Source organism: Entamoeba nuttalli (genome assembly GCF_000257125.1).
Source record: "Entamoeba nuttalli P19 unplaced genomic scaffold asmbl_2268, whole genome shotgun sequence".
NCBI classification, from domain to species: Eukaryota; Evosea; order Mastigamoebida; family Endamoebidae; genus Entamoeba; species Entamoeba nuttalli.
In genome coordinates this window covers 802-22,370 of record NW_008575192.1, presented here as the reverse complement: position 1 = coordinate 22,370, position 21,569 = coordinate 802, and the positions used below count along the sequence as shown (strand labels likewise).

Below are 21,569 nucleotides of genomic sequence, written 5' to 3'. Positions count from 1 at the left end.
CATAAAAACTAATTTATTTTGTTTTTAAGGTAAGTAATAAATAATTCTTATAAATAACGAGTTTTATAACTACTGAAGAACTGCAATGAATAAAAATTATTAAAACATGAATTAGGACAAAATCCTGAAATAATAGGATTATGGATAATAGAGTTACTGAAAGAAAAACTCAGCTGACACGAAGTAACAAGAAAAGTTTTTTTGAAGATTTTAAAAAATTCATAAAAAAAGGTAGTTGAAGGTAATGGCAACAGAAAACAACAAATCAGAAAATAGTTTGAATATCTTTATGGGACTAAATTAAACATTAACTTTTTACTCACTTTGGTAGACTTAACTAAATTTATGATGGATTTATTCCCAGACCAAAAAGAATGTGATCAAGTATTAATGGAAGTTACTAGTGATGATGTAGCAGCAACATGTGTAGAAGATTTAAAATTTATTGATTGGAAATGTATTGTTGGAAAATTAACAGTTAAACAAAGAAATATTATTGCAGCAAAAATAAAAGAAGTATCAACTGCACAAAGAAGACAAACAGAAGTATTAAAAATGACAGGTAATGTTATTAAAATGAATCTATTTAAACCACCAAAATTTGCATATTCTATGGATTATAGATATTGGACTGTAGAGCAAACATCTGCATTTATGATTAAAACAGGTGTTCCAAAGACAGCTGCATATGCAGTAAAAGATTTAGATGGTATTAAATTAGTAAATTTTGATGAAAAGAAATTAGGATGGTTTGAAGGATTTAAAATTAAAGGAGAAATATTAGAAAAAATTCATACAGCTGGAACAATTGCACAAAAAGAATTTGCTGCAACAGTTATTACTCGTGCAGCAAGACAATTTGAATTTAGAAAAATGAATAAATTATATGCATATAGAACTAATGTTGCACAAGAGTTATTATCTACTGAAGAAAGTTATGTTCAACAATTAAATTTAATAGTCAAATTATTTGCTGAACCAGTTATGACAAAACAATTAATTACAATGGATCAGTACAAAAAAATATTTAGTGATATTCAAATGATTCTTTCTGTTAATGAACAATTTCTTCAGTCATTCCAAAAAGTTATTTCTCAATGGAATAGTGAATCTAAAATTGGTGGACTTTTTATTAAATTAGCTCCATTCTTAAAAATATATGGAGAATATTGTAAAAATTATCCAGAAGCTTTAAAAGTACTAAAAGAACTTGGAAGTGGTCATGAATTTTTCAAATTTTATTATTCACAAATAAGAAATAATGCACCTGATGAATATAAAAATTTTGAATTAACATCATTCTTGATTACACCAATTCAAAGAATTCCAAGATATAAATTATTGTTAAATGATCTTCTTAAACATACACCACAAAACCATCCAGATTTTAAAGATTTATCAAATGGATTTAATATCGTTTCTCAAGTAGCAATAAGTGTAAATGAATTTTCAAGACAACATGAATATATTGATAAAGTTAATGAACTAAGTGAAAGAATAACTGACTTACCATCTGATGTTAATTTACAACAACCAGGTAGAATCTATCAAAAAGATGGTATTGTATTAGCATTATTTAAAAAGAAATTTGTTCCATGTCATTGTTTATTATTTTCTGATGTGTGTATATTTGCTCAATATAAAGAAGCTATGTTATCTAAAACATTAAGTAAAAAATTTACTTACAAAACTCATTTTAATGTAATTGATATGAAGATTGAAGAAGTTAAAGAAGAAGAAATGCCAAAAACAAAAGAACTTACACCAGAAACTACTTTAAAAATTACTTCAGGTAAGAGTCATATTTTTGTTGGTTTAAAGAGTAAAGCAGAGAAAGATGAATGGTTTAAAGTATTTGAATCAGCCTACGAAAAAGCAGTAGAAAGAAAGAAGGTCTTTGAAGACAAAGCAATTGAAGCGTCTAAACAAAAAGCTGAAGTTGCTAAAAACATGTTAGATATTAAATATCAATCATTAAGAACAACCCAAACAAGAAAATGGTCAGAAAGAGGTAAAAGTGTAGCTCAAATGAGTTGTGTAGAAAAATGGAGATTAGCTCAAGAAGCAAAACAAAGTATGGCAGAAGCAGCTGCTCATTCTAGAGTAAACAGTTCAATTGATATGACTGTATCAACTCCAGTTTGCTCAAAACAACATTTATCGTCTGAAAGTAATATATCAGAAAATCTTGTTCAATCAGTTTCAATTCCTTCATCACCAAGACCAGATAGTAAATGAAAACAAAATAATAAAAGAAATTTCAAAAAAAATGGATTCAAATTAAAGACTAATCTTTCTTTTTGATATTTAAGGTTGTTTCATTTTCCAATTGTTCGATCAAATCATCATCATGAGTATGTGGTAAGTCAACTGGAATAACAATAATTTTCTTTGAAAGAGTGTCTCTTAAAATCGTTTGAATCTTCTCTTTAGTTGCTCCATTTGCAGCAGCACAACCAACACATTTACCACTATATTGAATATATACGATAATTTCACCATTTACTCCATCCTTAACTTCATATACTTCTACACTTCCACCATCTTTTTTAACAATAGGATCTATGTATTGTTCAAATACTTGATTCAACTTACTAATCTTTTTAACCATTGTTAATTTCTCAAAGTCATTTGAATTGCAATTAGCTTTCATCTTTTCAATTTCCATTTCAGCTCTAGTCTGTCTTAAGATATCCTCAAGATAATATTTCTTCTCTTCATGTCCTCCAGGTCTAACACATGAACCACAAAATGCTCCTGCTTTTGTATAATGTGTTATATCTTCTACTGTCTTCAAATCATTAAGTCTGATAGTGTCTTTAATTAATCTTAAACTAACACGTGCACAAGTACAAACAATTTCTTCATCATCTAAATCCTCAACATTAACTCCTTTATAAAGAGAAGCGGCTTTCTTAACAACATCATAAGACATAACAGAACAATGCATCTTTTGTGGAGGAACAGCTGGTACGTCAGGAGAATCTCTCATAGCACGTTCAACATCCAAATTAGTGATTTTCAAACACTCATCAACAGTTTTACCAATACAAAGTTCTGCTGTAACATCAGAAGAAGCAATAGCAGTACCACATCCAAATGACTTAAATGTTGCTTTCTCTACGATATTAGTTTTTGGATTAACTCCCCAGTACATTCTAACAGCATCACCACATGCTTCAGCTCCCCAATCAGCAACAATAACTTTCCATCCATGTTCTTTACCTTCTTCTTCAGTAATTTCACCACGGTGTTGTGGATTATCCATATGGTCTTTAACTTTCTTACTGTAATGTTCCCAAAGGGCTCCACCAATTAATTTATTCTTTGACATATTCTAATGATTGTTTTTTCTTAGTATGCTAGGTTTAAATCTTAGTTTTCGTGGCGATACGTTGGTATTTTCCTTTATTTTGTTTTTGAAAGGTCCAATTTAAGGGTACTTTCCATTATATTTATTTGTTTTTTTATTATAATTCATCAGAATATGTCCACTTCTTTAAAAGAATTATTCTGACTTTCTTCTCAAGTAGAGCAAGAGGGACTGTTTATGGTATTTGGCATCAACACCTAGGACTTCATAAAGTGATGATAAAAAGAATATCCAGGGTTTATTATTATGAAAAAACAAATGATAAAATTTTTGTTTCTTTGTTTTCAATTAGATATCATTAAAGTGAGACTAAAAGAAGATAGTGAATATTATAGCAGCTAATGACATAATAATAAGAGCAGAAGAATCTTTAAGTTCAGAGTCTTCAGAGGAAGTTTGTAGTTTAGGATATTCAAAAACACCAGCGGGTAATGGTTCATTAGTAAACATAATATCATTAAACATGATATTCGTATCACGAAGGTCATTTTTGTTAACTCTAATTGTGTCAATGTCTTTAGAATAAAGTGATGATATGTCTACAACAACTCTATTCCATTTTTGTGGTTCTAAAACGTCAGGTTTAAAACTAAAACTAGTAAGGTATCCTTCTGTTCCAAGTTCTACTCCAATTCTTAAAGTGCAGTATTGATCTTCCCAATTAATTGCAAATGTTAAAAAATTATAATCTTTTATTGGTGTGTCTGAGTATAAATTTAAAAATTTATCTCTTGCCATTTGGGTATAGAGAATATATTGTCCATTATATTGACTTGTTTGAGAAGCGTAACAACTAGAACCTTTTTCATACCAGTTATTTCTAAATGTTCCATTACTAAATATTGTGTAATTAGCAGTTGATAAACAAACAAAAAAACAAAGGACTATTGGTAAACGATTCATCAATGAAATGAAACACATGTTTTAGCTTCATCTTTTTATTGAAACTTCTTTCGTTTTGGAGTGATTCTCTTTTTCATTGGTATTAATAGTTACTTATGTATAGTCAAGTACATAAAGAGCATATCAATAAAAAATTTAATTTTATCAAGCAATTTTCTAAATTCAACAAACTCTCTAAAATCAGACATTCACTAATCTTAGAAGAATAGAACGTAGCATATTTGTTATATTGAAAAACTTAAATGGCAATTTGGTTGTACTTACTTTTGTAAAGTGAGTAAAAAAATGATAAACTTTCATAGTTTTAATATGTTTTGATAATTAGTCAATTGTTGGAAGTTATTTAAGTGAAGAAGTTCCAAATACAAATTAAAGAGTCTTGAATAGAGCTCATTTTCAATAATTCAAATAAAGAAAGTTGTAACAAAAGGGTTTACAACAATAAAAATGCAAAGTTAAAGAATATAAGAATTAATGGAGAAAAAACAAAATACTCAATTTGTGATTATTATAAAAAAAGACATTTAACTTCATTACAGCAGAAAAATATAATGTAGAGTTTGTGATGCAAAACAAATTAAAATGATAAGAATGTTTATGTAAAAATTGAAGAATGAAGTTTAAATATAATAAAAGACATAAATTATGATCTGGTAAGAATTTGTTAATAAAAAAAAAGAGCGTAATACTTAATTGATATTTTTATTAATGTTGAGTCGAATTGAATAACGCATGTAATGGAGTTATCACGAATTCTACATAAAAGTAGTTATGTATTTATCTCAAGAAAACTTGATTTGTTTATTGTAATCTTTTTATCCTAGTAAAATAATTAATAACAAAATGATAAGGACAACAACTCCTAAAAAGAAAAGAAATTATCTTATTATCAAATAAAATGAAGGGATGACTAAATGCTCAGTTTATTTTTTTATATTATATTTTAAGATCTACCTAAAAACTTCAAAGTAATTAACTAAAATGATAAAAAAAGGAAAAAAATCTAAAAAAAATCTTACTTGTAAAGCAAGTAATGAGCAAGAAAGAGATAGAAATTCCATTGGTTTCATCAGATGAAGAGGATTGGATGTTTCCTTTAGACAACAGAAAATGGTATGAGAAGATACCAGCACTTAAGTGGTATAAACAATTTCATAAAGTTTGTAAAATTATAAAAGTGAAAAGAAAGATGAAGCTAATTACGTTTATAGCCAAGGAGTGTTTATCGTCCTGAAATTAAAAACGTACAAAAATATACCACCAACAAAGTGAGTAATACTAGAACAACATGGTACAGTTTTCTTCCTATGTCACTATTTAATCAATTTAAATATTTTTATAATCTATACTTTTTATGTAATGCTTGTTCTCAATTAATTCCAATATTTAAAGTCGGAATGACGTTTACATACTTCGCACCATTAGTTTTTGTTGTTTGTTTAGCTATTTGCAAAGATGCTATTGATGAAATTAGAATTGCACTTAGAGATGTTGTTTGTTTTTGTCTTTAAAGAGATAGGAAGACTTTGGTATACTTATCATATAGAAACTGAATAATGAACAATTTGAAGAACTTCATAATGGTGAATTTATTCCTGTAAAAGCTAAAGACATACAAGTTGGTCATATTCTTCGTTTAAGAAAAGGACAAAGAGTTCCTGCAGATTTGGTAATTCTTCAATCATCAGATGAAGATGGTAGTTGTTTTATTAAGACAGACCAACTTGATGGAGAAACAGATTGGAAGTTTAGAAGATGTATCAAAGAGTTTCAAGGGTTAGACCATTTGTCATTAGAGAACACAATATTTTGTATTGATTGTGAAGCTCCACAAAATGCAATTTATAGTTTTACTGGTAGAATCAGAAAAGAAAATGATACTATTCCTGTATCTGTTGATAATACAGCTTGGGCAAATACAGTATTAGCAAGTGAAGAAATTATTGGTATTGTTATTTATACTGGAAAAGAGACTCGAAGTTCAATGAACCGAAATGGTCAAAGAAATGTTAAATGGGGAAGGGTTGATATGGCATTAAATAGTGTATCAAAGGTATTGTTTTGTATTATGTTAGGATTGTCTATATTAATGGTAGTTCCAGATTTATGTAGAGGTATTTTTTCATCATTTACAATTGTGGTTGTTGTTCGATTCATGATTTTGTTTTCATCTATTATTCCAATTTCAATAAGGGTAAATTTAGATATTTCTAAGCTAATTTATTCTATGTTTATTTCTACTGATGAAAAAATAGAAGGTGCTGAAGTTCGAAACTCTTCAATTCCAGAAGAACTTGGACAAGTTCAATTCTTATTATCAGATAAAACAGGAACATTAACAAAAAATGAAATGTCTTTTAAAATTCTTTCACTTGGTAATCAAACATATTCAGTTGATAGTGCTGAAGAATTAAAAGAAGAATTAAAAGAGTATATTCAAAATGATTCTAATAACACCATCTTACAAAAGAATTCTACTAGCAAATTATTTGAATGTATCAAGGCATTGGCACTTTGTCATAATGTCACGCCATCAATTTCCAATGAAGGAGAAAGGTATTATCAAGCAAGTAGTCCTGATGAAGTTGCATTAGTTAAATTTACCGAATTAGTAGGAATTACTTTGAAAGAGAAAACTTACACAACAATGAAATTAGATATTGAGGGCAAAGAAAAGAAATATGAAATATTAAATATGTTTCCTTTTAGTTCAAGTACTAAAAGAATGGGAGTAATTGTTAGTAGTGATGAAGGAATTGTCTTGTACATGAAGGGTGCTGATAGTGTGATGTCTAAGTTGATTGATAACGTTGAATGGTTAGGTGAAGAGTGTGGAAATTTAGCAAAGGATGGATTAAGAACATTAGTATTTGGCAAGAAAGTTATAAGCAAAGAAGATTATGAGATATTTAAAAAGGAGTTTAATGCAGCTAGTTCAGCTATGACTGATCGTGATGAATTAATAACTAAATCCATTGCTAAAATTGAAAATAATTTAAAGGTATTATGTATTACTGGTGTAGAAGATGAATTACAAGATGATGTTCAGCAATCACTTGAAATGTTGAGACATGCTGGTATTAGAACATGGATGTTAACTGGAGACAAAGTAGAAACAGCATTATGCATTGCCAAATCAACTAGGTTAATTGGTGTAGACCAAGAAGTAAGAGAATTCTTTGCAAACAGTGTCCAAGAAGCAGAAATATTAATGGAAAGATATTCAATAACTTTAGAAAATGATGGTCTTATTGTTGATGGATCAACACTTTCATTAGTATTAAAAGAAATCCCAGACAAATTCATTCGTTTTGCATTACAAGCAAAGAGTGTTATTTGTTGTAGATGTATGCCAACACAAAAAGCTGAAATTGTTTTATTAGTAAAAAAGTCTGGAATACGTACATGTGCTATTGGAGATGGAGGTAATGATGTAAGTATGATTCAAGCGGCTGACGTTGGATTAGGCATTGAAGGAAAAGAAGGCAAACAAGCATCAATGGCAGCAGACTTTTCATTAAAACAATTTAGTCATATAACTAGACTATTATTATGGCATGGAAGAAATTCATATATTCGTTCAAGTGATTTGGCGTTATTTATTATGCATCGAGGAATGATTATTTCTATTATGCAAGCTATCTTTAGTGCAATATTTAACTTTGCACCAGTTGCACTATTCCAAGGATTTTTGTTAATGGGATATGCCACTTATTACACTATGCTTCCTGTTATTTCACTCATTCTTGATGAACGAGTAAATGAACAAAAAGTTATGGAATTTCCTGATTTATATCATCAACTTCAAACAAAACAACGTCTGTCTTTAAGTAGTTTGATTGCTTGGGTGTCTTTGAGTATATTACAAGCTGTAATTATTATGTTCTTATGTATGGTACTCTTTAAAGACACTTTCCTTAATATCGTGTCAATTTCATTTACTGCATTAATTTTAATCCAATTAATTAATGTTGGATTTACAATAAGAAGATGGAATTGGATCATTCTTGGTTCAGAAATATTCTCTATAGCAATTTATTTCATCTCCTTCTTTGTATTAAAGTCTTATTTCGGTTTGTTCTTTATTTGTTTTTACTATTTCTATTCATTTTCTAATTTATCTAGACCTTTCTTTTGTTTTCAGTTGGCAATTCTGGTGGAAATTGGTTATTATTATATTACTCACTTCGATCCCATTTATTGCCAAATTCTTTTATCAATTAATTTTCCCACCAAAATATATGACAGTAGAAAACAGACGTTGTCCAGTAAGCTTCAACTATAAATGTCCAAAGATGACATTTTTTAATAAATATATACGTTATCTATCTTATTTAAATCCATACAACTATTGCCACAAAAATGAAGAGAATAAACAAATGAAAAGAATAGATTAATTGGATTTTTATTTAAAAACATCTCTAATAATTTCAATTTTTTAATTACCACAACAAAAAATCAATTAAAGCCTTTTCTTTTTAATCATCGTCATCTTCTTCACTTGACTCTGGAGCTGAACCACTTGAGCTATCATCTTCCTTTTTACTTTCTTCAAGTTGTTCACTTTCAGAATTACTTCCAGACTGAGATCCACTTCCTAATTCTTCAGAACCAGCACCTGAAGAACTTCCTGAAGATGAACCAGATCCACTTCCTGATTCAGCAGATTGGCTTTCTTCATTAGAACCTTCATCCTTTTCTGTAGTTTCTTCAGCAGTCTGGTAGAAAATATTGTCATCATCATCAAAGACTTTATTATTCTTTCTTCTTAACAAGAACATACGGGCAACTACAATAAAGACAATGAAGAGGATAATTATAATAATAATAATGACACCAACAATAACTAATATAACAATTACCCAAGTTGGAACATCGTCGTTAGTAATGTTTTGTATAAGAACTGCATCATTAGTACCACATGGATCATTTGGACAACTTTCAATACTATATCCTTTAGGTACAATAGCAAGATAAATTGAACAGACTTGAACAAATTCATATTCTACAGAAGAATCTTCTTTTCTGGTAGTCTTGATATTATCAGTATCAATAGGATCAGTAGTAACAACTACTGTGATGTTGTTATTTGCAATATAATCACTTGATGTTACACGGAATAAATAAAGTGGTTCATTAAGAGAAATACTTGGAATATGAACAATGACCTGAACATCTCTAAATCTAACATTAGAAGAAGGAGCAAAGACAATTGGGAATGTTTGTGGGGAATTTAACTCAACATCTAAAGTATTAGCTTCATAGTCCCATTGTCCTTTCTCAAAATAGATAGATGACCTTATTAATTTCATTGTATGAATAAGAGAGCTTATAGATGATGATTCACTACTACCCAACCTAACTTGTTTAGAGTCAGTAGCAACAACAGAAGAGAAGAAAACACCTTCATCATCAAAGGTCAATGAAAAACTAGCAGAATTCTGCATAAATGTAAGACTAGAACTAGCACTATAACTAGTTTCAGAACCTGAAGGCTTATAAGGAGCAGTATTACTTGTTTGGATAGACTCTACCTTGAAAGAAGAATTAACATCAGCAACATTAATGTCATAACAAGTTGGAATAACACTTTCTCCAGACTCTACAGTCTTTGGAACATAATTCAATAATGAAATAGAACCAGTGAGTCTTCTAAATGTAAGTGTTTTGACATTTGAAACAACCATTTTATCAACAACAGCCTTTCCTTCACCTAATTCAACATTCTTATCAATATCAATTTCCCATGTACTTAAAGCAGTTGCATTAATTCCAAAAACAGCAACAGTATCATTGTCAACTGATGGTTTTATTTCATCATTAATTTTTAAGGTACATTGTCCTCCATCACATGGACATCCTCTTCTATTCCAACTAAGTAAGTCATAATCATATATATCAGAGTCATTATAAATAACATGACCATTAACAGGGTTGTTGTAATTTAAAACACATACAATTTCATCTTTTCTTTGAGAAGTCTCTCCTTTATAATACAAAACACTTTTGAACTCATCCATAAGATATAAACTCTTTTGGAAATCTCCAACATAAACATATTCAATATCAGATGCTTGAACAATTGGATATTTAATAACTTCCAATGGAACAACAGAAAGACTTTGTACTTTAAATGCATGATCATCTCCAACATCAAGGAAGAATGGAATATTACTAGAGTCTTGTTCTCCTGAATACTGAGATCTACTGAGTGTTAATTTATTTACAATAACATCACTAGTAAAACGTAAAGGTTTTTTAGCCATAAGAGCAAGACTTGCATCTTTCATATCTGTTCCAAGGCTTAGTTCAATACTTTTATCACTAGGTACACCATTCAGGTTAAGAGTAATAGAACTTCCTGGTTCAATACCAACAGTTGTATTATCAGCGTTACCAAGTCTGAATATTGTTTCATCATGGAAAGAAAAGAGTACACTTGACTCTTTTGTCTTAGCTGACTTTACTTCAGAAGGAATCTCGAAATAAACTTTAGTTGGTTGTTTAGTATAAACATCTATACTACCAGCAGTAATTTTACCAGTTGTTTCACTTGTATCACTTTCACTTTTACTGAAATGAACAGTGCCTCTAAGAATTAAATTTTGGACATCAACAGATGAACTAGTTACAAAAATAAAAATAGAGGAATCAATTCTAATATCAACAAAATGCCCAAAGAAATCAGTAATATTCTTATCACTTAATGTATTAGGAATAGAAACAGAACAGGCTGATGTATATTTAGATGATTGTTGATCTTCTCTACCACATGGACAATTAACTCCTGAATTTTCATATGAACTCGAATCTCCTGCAGATAATGTATCACTTTTACTTGAACTACTAAACACACAATCAATTCTTCCTTCACATGCATAATTATTGACGAATGATTGTGGGCATAAAATAATTTTTAATGGATTACAACCAACATCAAAGAAATTTTGGTCAAGAGAATTTTTACTGTTTCCATCAATATTACTAGAAGTACTAATACTTGCAAGTGCACTGCAAGTATGTGTATCACCTGTTTGACTATATTCAATATGACTAGCGTCAAATTGACTCACATCATCAAAATCAAAAATCGTTTTATAAGTAAATACAGTCATATCATATTTCAATTTTGCACCATTAACAAATACTATTTTTGAATCTTTACTTATAGTAATATGAGATTGTGTCTCATTGTTTTTATGAATCATAAGACTATTAACAATAATTGTTGAACCATTTCTAATTGTTAACTCTGAATCAACTTCCACGTTAAATATTCCACTTGCCTCTTCTTTAGTGGTGCCATCATCTTTTTTCAGTTTATTACTGTTATCTAATACATTAATGTTACCTTCAAAGAATGTATCAGTTTCACATTTTATATCTAATGTACTACCGGAATGAATTTTAGTATTACCAAGTGTAGACTGATGATGAAACACAATTTTAGCATTTTTACTTGTTTCAAGTGTGGTAATCTTAACACCACCAGCAGTATTAAACTCAACATTAGAAGACAACAAGAGTTTATTAACAATAAATTTGTTGATTTGGAAATTAACGCTGTTAGCATGAAGTTCCATAACAGAGAATGTTTGTTCATTTTTAGAAGAAGTAAATAAAATATCATTACCCTCGCTATTAAAAGTAACATCACAACTATCTGCTGATTCAGAGATATCATGTCTACATGGACATCCTTGATCAATATTATTTTCATAAGAATCTGGTAATGACAAATCAATGCTATTACCTTCGATATCAGTACTTTTGATGACACACTGTTTGACTCCAAGTCCGATTTCAGAACACTTGAAATTATTAGAAATACCATCAGCTGATTTTATATACATAAGAGCCCTATTCGTACATTTTAGAGAGAGTCCATTTGGTACATCACCATTATAATTCTTAAAATCAGTATTTTTAGTAATGACAAGATAATGATTATCTGAGCTAGTACTATTAACGTAATTAATAAATTTACTAACAACTAAATAATATTCGGTTCCTAGTTCAATAAGTGGTTCTTTAACATCAGCATTAAGCCCTGAGAAATCAAAATGAATTATTTCTGCATTAATGTTACCGCTGTTACTCTTAATACTACTACGATGGTCCATTTCAATTCGTTTGAATTTTTGTTCATGACCAAATGAAACCATAGAATTCTTCAATATAAGCACTTGACCATCTGAAAATACAAATTCTGTTGGAAGTTTAAGATTTATATTTTCAAAAGTTAAATACTTTGGAACATTTGTGAACTCTGAGATTGTAAGATCAAATCGACTATCTAAAGAAGACTTAATAACAACATTACTCTTACCATTCATATCAAGCACACTAAATACCAGTGAACTAAAATCAGTACCACCAAGAATAAGAGTGTCATGTCCAAAAGTGAATTTTGTTGTAATAAGGTTATTAACGTTTTCATCTTTTTCATCTATAATAAGGTCTCCTGAACCAACAGAATAGAATGAACCACAATTAAGATATGTGTTAATTGGATCATTATACAAACACAAACAACTTTCTTCATTGTTAGTACTAAGTCTAATATAACTCAAATCGCAAGAAAGATATAAATTGTCTTTGTTATTTTCTAAAGAAGTAACTATAAATTTATCATCAATAGTTGTTGCATTTGGTTTGATTTTGATATAACTGTTAGGACCTAACTTTATTGTTGAAGTACTGCTTTTAGAAATCTCAACACCAGTAATATCAAGATACCCTGAGTTAAGAGTAACTTCTTCATCTTCAAATTTACTTCCTTTAAAAGTAACACTCCCTTCTTCTACAAGAATTTTAAACTTATTGTCTGAAAGAATGTTCACATTCCCTTTGTGAATATTCAATCCAACTACTTCTTTAGCTACAGATTCAATTGTGAAACTATTAGCAGATGTGTCAATCTTGGTAGAAGCACTATTAAAAATAGAAAATTCCTCTACACTTTCTTTAACAGAAATATTTATACTACCACTACTTGATGATTGTCCATAAATAATAACCTTTTTGAATGAATCAAATGTAATACTTGTTTTAAGATCAAGAGATGAAATTATTAATATTGAGTCACTATTCCCTTTAAGAGTAATCTCTTCTGTTCCATCAATTGTTAATGTATTATAATGAGACTCTCCTGACCCTATACTACCACTTTGTGAAATAGTTAAATCACAAAGATCATTAGACAATGAACATGGACATGCAGCATTAGATTTGGCAGCTCCAGAAAGTGTACTAAATGTATTTTGGTAACATTTAATTGTATTTTTGGTATCTTTATTTAAAACATTTCCTGCTGTAAAGCTAAGACTATTATGATACAAATAATATATGATATCACTCTCATATGATAATACTGTTATATCAAATTGTGCAGAAGTAACTTTAACTTCTTCAGAACTATCAGATCCAAGTTTATTAATAGTTAGTTTATAAGGTGCTGACACAGTAAATCCTTTTGACAGAATAGCTTGTTTAAAAATAACGTTATATTCTGAATTAACTTGTTCATTAAAATTAATAGATCCTTTTGCACTAGAACTTATTGAGATATAATCTAAACTAACACTTCCAGAAATTGTTATAATTCCAGAACTAAATACCTTTCCACTTTGAGCCCCTTGTAAAATGAGAGTCCCACGATTACTAATTTGAACACCACTCATAGATTTGACGGTAAGAGTAGCACCATTCTGAACAACAACTTTGCCTAGGGAGTCTCCAACTGAAGTGAGTGAAAGAGTTGAAGAAGTACTAACTATTAAATAGCAGTTAGAACTAACACTCACTGATTCACATCCCTGTTCGAGGTTCATAAATGTATTGCAAGAACATTCTTTCGAAAATGAAGAGAATGTAAATAGTGCAAGTAAGATAATAAACATTTAAACTAAATAATATTTAGTTCAATTTTCTTTTTCAAATTTAAATTTTTAATTATGTAATTTCTCCAATTTACTTATTTTTCCCGATAAAATATTCATTTATCACCCTTAATACTCTTTCGATTTATCGTTTTTTTTCATAATTTTATTTTTAATTATTGAAGTATTTTTAAACCAGAAAAAAAATTACTTTTTCATAATTTAATATTAATTTTTACAAATTATTTGAATAATTTCTTTTAGATGTTATGTTATGTTTTATAAATATAAAGTTTTGAGTTTTCTGTAATTTAATTTAAGAATTACAAAAGTAATATTATTACTTATTATTTTAAATAACTTCATATTTTTATAAGATTAGACTCAAGACATATAAATACATATTAATCTATATTAATAAATCAAAATAAGTTATTGATAAAAAAGTGGTTTTTATTAAAAAATAATATTTCCGAATTATATCAATAACGCCAACTTTTATAACTTTGGTTTATTCTAAAAATATTCTCAAAGTAAAAAAAAGGATTTTATGAGAATGATAAATGAAGATACTTAATTTTAAAAATAAAAAAATAAAATTGATGAAAAAATAAATTATAACGAAGTTGATTTTTATTTTTCATTTAATTTTAAATTGAAAAACCAAAAAAAGTTAAATTAAAAATAAATAAAAAGCTTTTAAGAAAATTTATTTAAAAATATTTTTATTCAAATATTAATAAATCAAATTTAAATGGTTCTTCTCAACAATTTAATGTAATTTCATTAAATTGTTCACATTCAATAGCAGCGTAAATAAACTCTCAGTAAAGTGCATTACTTTAGATTAGAACACCATTTCTATTAAAGAAAACTTCATGAGTTTTTCCGTTATATCCACAACTACCAACGTTTTCTATACCAATTTCGTTTCCATAAAGAAGATTAATTTGTATTTTATCATAAAATCCATTAAAAGTAATACCACCATCAGCGTGATATCCAACTGAATACTATTTCCATCTAACGTAACAATTACTAAAACTAAAATATTGTTTTGTATCAATTAAACCAATAGAAATAAACCTTACATCTTTTATTTTTACTTTAAAATATCTTATTATTTTTAATTGTCTTATATTCTCCATTAAAAGTTATAAACTTAAAAACTTCTTGTTTGTTGTATTTCAGTATAACAGTCATTAAAAATTACCATATTTATATCACCTTAAGAAATATTTGTTATATGAATAATTTTTTTATTTTCAATTTTAACATAAGAAAAAACTGGAGGAACAAATATCTTATTTTAAAAACCTTTTTATCAACTTTATTTTTATCAAATGGATATTCAAATAATCTTCAAACATTTCTTTGAATTAATCTAATTCTATATTAGTAAAGTTCATTCCATTATTTTCATTAATATCATTCCTAAAAAAAGATAAACCAACTTGGGTTTCAACTTTGTTGAACATTATATTTTGTAGCACTGTCTGATTGTTGTAATAGTTCATTGTTATTATCAATATCTTCTAATTTCTGTTGTCCAAAACTAACATAAGAATCTTTAGTATACCTTCTTATTTTGTAATGAAAATATATGGATATCCATTATTCACAATTAAATAATAATATCTCTTCTATTCCATTTAGGTTAGATGGTATTAAAACACGACATGAATTAAATACTTTTATTTCTTTTAATGTATCAAAAGAAATATCAATAAATATTATTTTTTTTTTTGAAGAATTATTGATTGATAGTTTATTTAATTGATTAAAATGAATTTGACTAAACTGAATTGGTTCACTCATTTGAATAGAAAGTTCTTTTAATGAAAATAATGTATCTAATTCAAAACTAAGTGAAATTCAATCACAAACAACACATTGTTCTACATTTTCCATTCTCACATTACCTTTTTGAGGTAATCTCACTGAGCTTTATTTCTTTCAAACATAAATGTTTTAACACAATAAGGGAATGACCAATCTTCCTTTTCTCTATTTTGAATTAATATATAAAAAACTAATTTTGGATAAAATTTTTCTATAATTTCATTCATACAATTGCTTTTAATCACTCAGTTAATAAAAGAAGTACCCTTTTTTTACATATAAATGATTTCTATAATACTCATTACACATTCTATCACTTTTATCAAAATCAAATGTTTCAATTTGAAAATAGCTTAAAAACCATTTTAATGAATTATCATTAATGAAGGATGTATTAACTTTTAAACAGTTAGCAGTCTCTTCACATTTATGGGAAACTATCATAAAATTTGTAACATTATTGGAGGTTGAAAATTTCATTCGTAGTTAATCTAAATAAACAACTTCAAGTACTGATAGTTTCATTAAATAAAATTAAAAAAGTAAATAATGCTATATAATATAAATGAGATTAACATGAAACTCTAAAACTTTCTTTCAAAAATAATAAAATTTTTATTAACTGTTAATTATCTGAAGCATAAAAGAGATGATGGACAATTGCATTTCTATTTAATGGTTTTAATTCTTCCCATTGAATAACAAATATATCAGCAATAAATTTTAATATTTTACCAGTAAGAGATAATGTAGTTACTCTACATACACTTTCAAGATATACAATTCTTGTTTTTTTCCTTTGGAATAACTAGAAAATTAATATAAATGTAATATTAAATACTTAAACCTATTAAAAATAACAAACATTTAAAAACCAACAACAAATACAAACAGGAACACATGTTCCTGGTCCATTACAAAGTAATACTTCTGGTCTAATTTTTAAAACCATACCAATACAAACAAATATCGCATATAATGTTGTAAAAATAGAAGTAAAGTATGACTGTCCAACTTTCCTACTTCGTGGAATTTGATGAACATTATATTTACTTTTTATTCCTTCTAATTTTTTTGAACTTATATTATCACTCTCAGCTACAATTACATCAAATTGTTTGATAACGTCATGACACAATTCATCTAATGGATGTAACACATGAAGCATTTCCATTGTATGTCCACCACTTCCAAGAACTACACAAATTTCTTTATCTTTATTTTTATCTAATCCACACCACTCCTTCATGAGATAACCAATTTTTTCGTCTACCTCTTTTCCTTTAAGAACAATGTCTTTTCCAGGTTGAACAGTGTAATGAGAAAGTAATTCTTTTAATATAGATGGAGAAGGACAATATGTAACTGCTCCAAGTTCTGAAAGTTTCTTTGCTATTTCTGTTTGATGATTATTCATTAATGCATCATTAATGACAACAATAGTTGGTTTTTTTACACTAAGTGCTTCATTTACAGATCCTGCACCAGCATGAGTGATGATTAAATCAGCAGCTTTAAAATCTTCTGAAATTGATGTTTTCATAGAGAATGAATGAACTGTTATACCTGCTTTACTTTCAGGAATATATTTTCCATGTCCATATTGAACAACCATTTCAGTAACTCCAATTTGGGAGAGTTGTTTCATTACATCCTCTTCATTAATAGTTTCAATAAGTCGTTCAAATTCAGTCGTACCAACAGTAACAAAAAGTTTCATGAAACAATTTTATTTGAATGACTATTTTTTGAGTTTAAAAAATAAAAAACATGATAAACTACTAAGCAACACGTAACTTATTTTATTAGTTAAATCACATTATTTTGTTTTTTTAATTCTTTAACATTGGTGATTCTACTTTTTTGGTTTTCTTTTCAGCAATATATAATTTAGTGTAATGAACTACTTCAATGATAACAGCAACAGACAATACTAACCCACACACTAAACAAATAACCCAAATAGGACTTCCTTCTTGTGGACTTTCAGACATTACTTATTAATTTTGATTTTAGTTTCTTTTAATCAACAATTTTAAGAATTCTAAATTTTTAAAATAAAAAAACTAAAAAATATTTTCTCTCAACGTAAACATATTCCAATTATCTTATCTTCTTCTTCTTGAACTTGATGGTCTAGATCTTGAGGATCTAGATGGTTTAGGTCTTGATACTGATCTTGATACTTTTCGAATAGCTCTATTTGCAACTTTCATAGTTCTTTTTACTGATCTTCTAGCAGCCTTAACCTTAGCTTGTACTTTATGAATTTTGTGTCTGAGTTGAGCCTTTGAAGATCCATGTGCTTTTCTCAAAGCCTTTTTCAAATTCTTAACCTTTTTCATTTGGGCTTTAAGAATACGTCTCTTAGCATTAAATTTATTAAATGCCTTCTTTGCCATTCCACTCTTTTTTGCTTTACGAATAAAGGCTTTAGACTTTAAAAGAAGTTTTTTATTAGAACTTCTTTTAGCAATTTTCTTTGAATATTTTTTCATTGATTTTTTAGCAGCTTTTCTAATTAATTTTTGAAGTGCCTTTTTATTAAACTTTCCTTTCTTAATTCCTTTTTTCATGGCTTTCTTTTCAAATCTTTTCATTTTTTTAACAATTCTCATAGCCTTTTTCTTTCCAAATTTCTTTGTTAATTTCTTAGTAAGTTTTCTATTAAGCTTTTTAGTTAATTTAGTAAATCTTTTCTTACTATATTTCTTAATTGTTTTCTTTTTATTAATTTTCTTAACAGACTTTTTCTTATTGAGTTTTTTAACTAATTTCTTTTTATTAATTCTTTTATTAACTCTTCTCTTATTATTAACCTTCTTTGAAACTTTCTTTCTTCTATTAATTTTTGATATCTTTTTATTTAATTTAGCACTTTTCTTTTGTACATACTTTTTGCTTTGTTTTCTAAGATTTTTCATCATCTTTTTAACTTTAAGTTGTGCTTTCTTTGTACTTTTCTTTGATAATTTATTAACTTTTGACATTTTCTTTTGAACTTTTCTTAATACTTTCTTTGAAACTCCAGCTTTCTTTAATTTTTTAATAAGTTTCTTTTGTGTCTTTTTAATCTTTTTAGCATCTTTCTTAGTTACTTTCTTGGTTGTCTTTTTAACATATTTCTTAGCAGATGAAAGTGCTTTCTTTTGAGCTTTTTTAGCTGACTTTTTAGCGGCTTTTTGAGCAGATTTTTTGGCTGTCTTTTTAGCTTTTTGTGCAGTCTTTTTAATTTGTTTCTTCAATTTCTTTTCCTTAAGAAGAGCCTTTTTAACATTTTTCTTACTCTTTGAAATTTGAGACTTTAATTTTTTAACAGCACTCATTTTCTTTGTTCCTTTCTTAACTTGTTTTTTAACTTGTTTCAATTTCTTTTCTTGTTTCTTTTCAACTTTCATAGCTTTCTTGGCTGCTTTAGCGGCTTTTTTAGCTTTCTTTTTAAGATCACTCTTTGTAGTCTTTAATTTCTTACTAACATCTTTATTAGCTTTCTTTGCTTCTTTAGTGGCTTTTTTGACAGCTTTTTGAGCTTTCTTAACGGCTTTGCTTGATAATTTTTCAGCTTTAGATTTAACTGAGGTAACTTTCTTAGTAGCTTTCTTTGCTGCTTTAGCGGCTTTTTTAGCAGCTTTCTCACCTGATTTCTTTGCTTCTTTGGCTGCTTTCTTTCCTTTCTTTTCAGCCTTTTTAACTTTCTTCAATAATTTCTTCTTATCAGCAGCTTCTTTTTTAGTGACTTTCTTAACTTTACTATTAACTTTCTTGGCAATAGCTTTTTGAGTCTTAGCAGCTTGTTTCTTTGCAATTTTCTTAGCTTGTTTCTTTGCTTGAGCCTTAGCTTTCTTTTCAGCTTTCTTAACTTTAGCCTTCAAACTCTTCTTCAAAGCTTTCATTGATTTCTTTAATGAAGAAGCCTTCTTTGAATCTTTCTTAGTAGCCTTCTTTGAAGCCTTTGTTAATTTCTTAGCTTCTTTCTTAGCCTTTTCAATGATTTTCTTAGCTTCTTTAATGATTTTCTTTTCAATTTTATGGACTTTCTTTGTGACAGTTTTAACTTCTTTTTTTACTTCCTTAGATTGCTTTTTAACAACACTTTTAGCTATTTTCTTAGCTACAGACTTAGCCTTCTTTGATTTTACACTTTTAACAACTTCAGCATCGTCAAGTACTTCTTCACTTCTATTGAACCTTTTTTCAATATGAAGAGTATTAATAATTCTTTCCTTAACATATGTTGGAACAGAAGCCAATAACTTTTTCATTCCCTTAACTAACTTAGCTTTTTGTTTCATAAATCCATTTAACTGAGAAACCATTAAATTGATTTCTTTTTGGATTTTTCCCTTTTGTGATTGTGGAGCAGCTTCAACATCAAGTACAGCATGATCGATTTTGTCATGGATGTGTCTTTCAATATCTTCAATTCTACTTAATTCAGCTTCTAAAATAGAAACTTTGTCTTGAACTTCATAAAATTCTCTAATATAATAAGCAGTGCTTGATTGATCAGCAAATGCACAAGTAATAGCGAGAAGAACAAGTAATACTTGCATTAAAATTATGCTTATTATTTTTGAGTTCTTGCTTGAAATAGGTCAACAATCTATTTTTATTCAATCCATCTCATAAATGAAATGAAGAATCTCTTTTCAATACATTTCCCGATTTTTTTATCATTTTTTAATTGTAAAATAATAACTATTTAAAACTTCAAATTTCTCGAATAATTTTATTTTGTAGATGAAATTAAAGATTCTTTTTCATCTTTTTTCTTTTTGATAAAAAGCAAGTTAATTATTTTTTTTTTTTATTATGACTTTTCTTCATAAAAGTTGATTACGTAAAAACAACAAATCCTAAATTGTCGAGTAACAAACTATCAAACTTAAAGATAACATTAACTTAAATAAGTGGAATATTCTATTTTTTTTTTTAAATAAATTTTTAATTAAGTAACTCATATTTTATAAAAATCAAAATCCTTTTTTCATAAAAAATTCAGACAAAAAGAAACACAAAATAATTAAACAATATTCGTTTTAGAAATAATAATTTGTTTGTTTTATTTAAAAATATCAATCAAATACAAAATCTTCAAATTAAAAAATTGTTTTGCTTTTTTTAATACTAATCTTCCCAATTAAAGAAATTCTTTTTTTTTATGTTTTGAAATTTTTAAATTTTGAATAAAATACTATTCTGTCATATTGCAATAAAGTATTGTAGTTCCCATTTGTTTATCATATTATTATTTTATTCTTTGAGGTAAAGCCTCTACCTTGATTTATCAACAAAGGTGACATTAATTAAATCTGTTTTCTCTAAAAGATTTGAATTATTTTTTTTAATACAACTATTACAACTACTCATACTTAAATTAAATACTATGCCTTTATTTCTGAAGATAATACTCACATTAAAAAAAGTAAATGGAATGAGTTTTTATTATAAATATTTATGATAAATCAAATAAATTGGTTTATTGAGTTAGCATTATTAAAATTAGTTATAACAATGTATTTTTATTGTTTTACATTCGAGAACAAAGTTGCTTAATTTGAAATTTTATA

At 27.6% G+C, this 21,569-nt stretch overlaps 7 protein-coding genes across 7 annotated transcripts; 2 read left to right on the top strand and 5 right to left on the bottom strand.

Moving 5' to 3' along the window:
• Positions 1–345: 345 nt before the first annotated feature.
• On the top strand, positions 346–2,238 carry ENU1_016460 (guanine nucleotide exchange factor, putative; the record flags this gene model as incomplete). Its single annotated transcript, XM_008856860.1, has 1 exon — positions 346–2,238. The coding sequence occupies one exon, from the start codon at positions 346–348 to the stop codon at positions 2,236–2,238; it is 1,893 nt and encodes a 630-aa protein (XP_008855082.1).
• Positions 2,239–2,287: 49 nt separating this feature from the next.
• Positions 2,288–3,334, bottom strand: ENU1_016450 (Fe-S cluster assembly protein NifU, putative; the record flags this gene model as incomplete). The annotated part of the gene is made up of 1 exon (XM_008856859.1): positions 2,288–3,334. The coding sequence occupies one exon, from the start codon at positions 3,332–3,334 to the stop codon at positions 2,288–2,290; it is 1,047 nt and encodes a 348-aa protein (XP_008855081.1).
• A 348-nt stretch (positions 3,335–3,682) lies between these two features.
• On the bottom strand, positions 3,683–4,276 carry ENU1_016440 (hypothetical protein; the record flags this gene model as incomplete). The annotated part of the gene is made up of 1 exon (XM_008856858.1): positions 3,683–4,276. One exon carries the CDS (start codon positions 4,274–4,276, stop codon positions 3,683–3,685), a length of 594 nt encoding a protein of 197 aa, XP_008855080.1.
• A 1,033-nt stretch (positions 4,277–5,309) lies between these two features.
• Positions 5,310–8,673, top strand: ENU1_016430 (phospholipid-transporting P-type ATPase, putative; the record flags this gene model as incomplete). The annotated part of the gene is made up of 4 exons (XM_008856857.1): positions 5,310–5,435; positions 5,488–5,769; positions 5,823–8,349; positions 8,402–8,673. 4 exons carry the CDS (start codon positions 5,310–5,312, stop codon positions 8,671–8,673), a joined length of 3,207 nt encoding a protein of 1,068 aa, XP_008855079.1.
• Positions 8,674–8,754: 81 nt separating this feature from the next.
• On the bottom strand, positions 8,755–14,109 carry ENU1_016420 (hypothetical protein; the record flags this gene model as incomplete). Its single annotated transcript, XM_008856856.1, has 1 exon — positions 8,755–14,109. The coding sequence occupies one exon, from the start codon at positions 14,107–14,109 to the stop codon at positions 8,755–8,757; it is 5,355 nt and encodes a 1,784-aa protein (XP_008855078.1).
• A 2,515-nt stretch (positions 14,110–16,624) lies between these two features.
• Positions 16,625–17,719, bottom strand: ENU1_016410 (glycosyltransferase family 28 C-terminal domain containing protein; the record flags this gene model as incomplete). The annotated part of the gene is made up of 2 exons (XM_008856855.1): positions 16,625–16,807; positions 16,865–17,719. 2 exons carry the CDS (start codon positions 17,717–17,719, stop codon positions 16,625–16,627), a joined length of 1,038 nt encoding a protein of 345 aa, XP_008855077.1.
• A 388-nt stretch (positions 17,720–18,107) lies between these two features.
• ENU1_016400 (hypothetical protein) lies at positions 18,108–20,492 on the bottom strand (the record flags this gene model as incomplete). The annotated part of the gene is made up of 1 exon (XM_008856854.1): positions 18,108–20,492. A coding segment is annotated over one exon (2,385 nt), but the record flags the coding sequence as incomplete, so codon positions are not given.
• Positions 20,493–21,569: the final 1,077 nt, after the last annotated feature.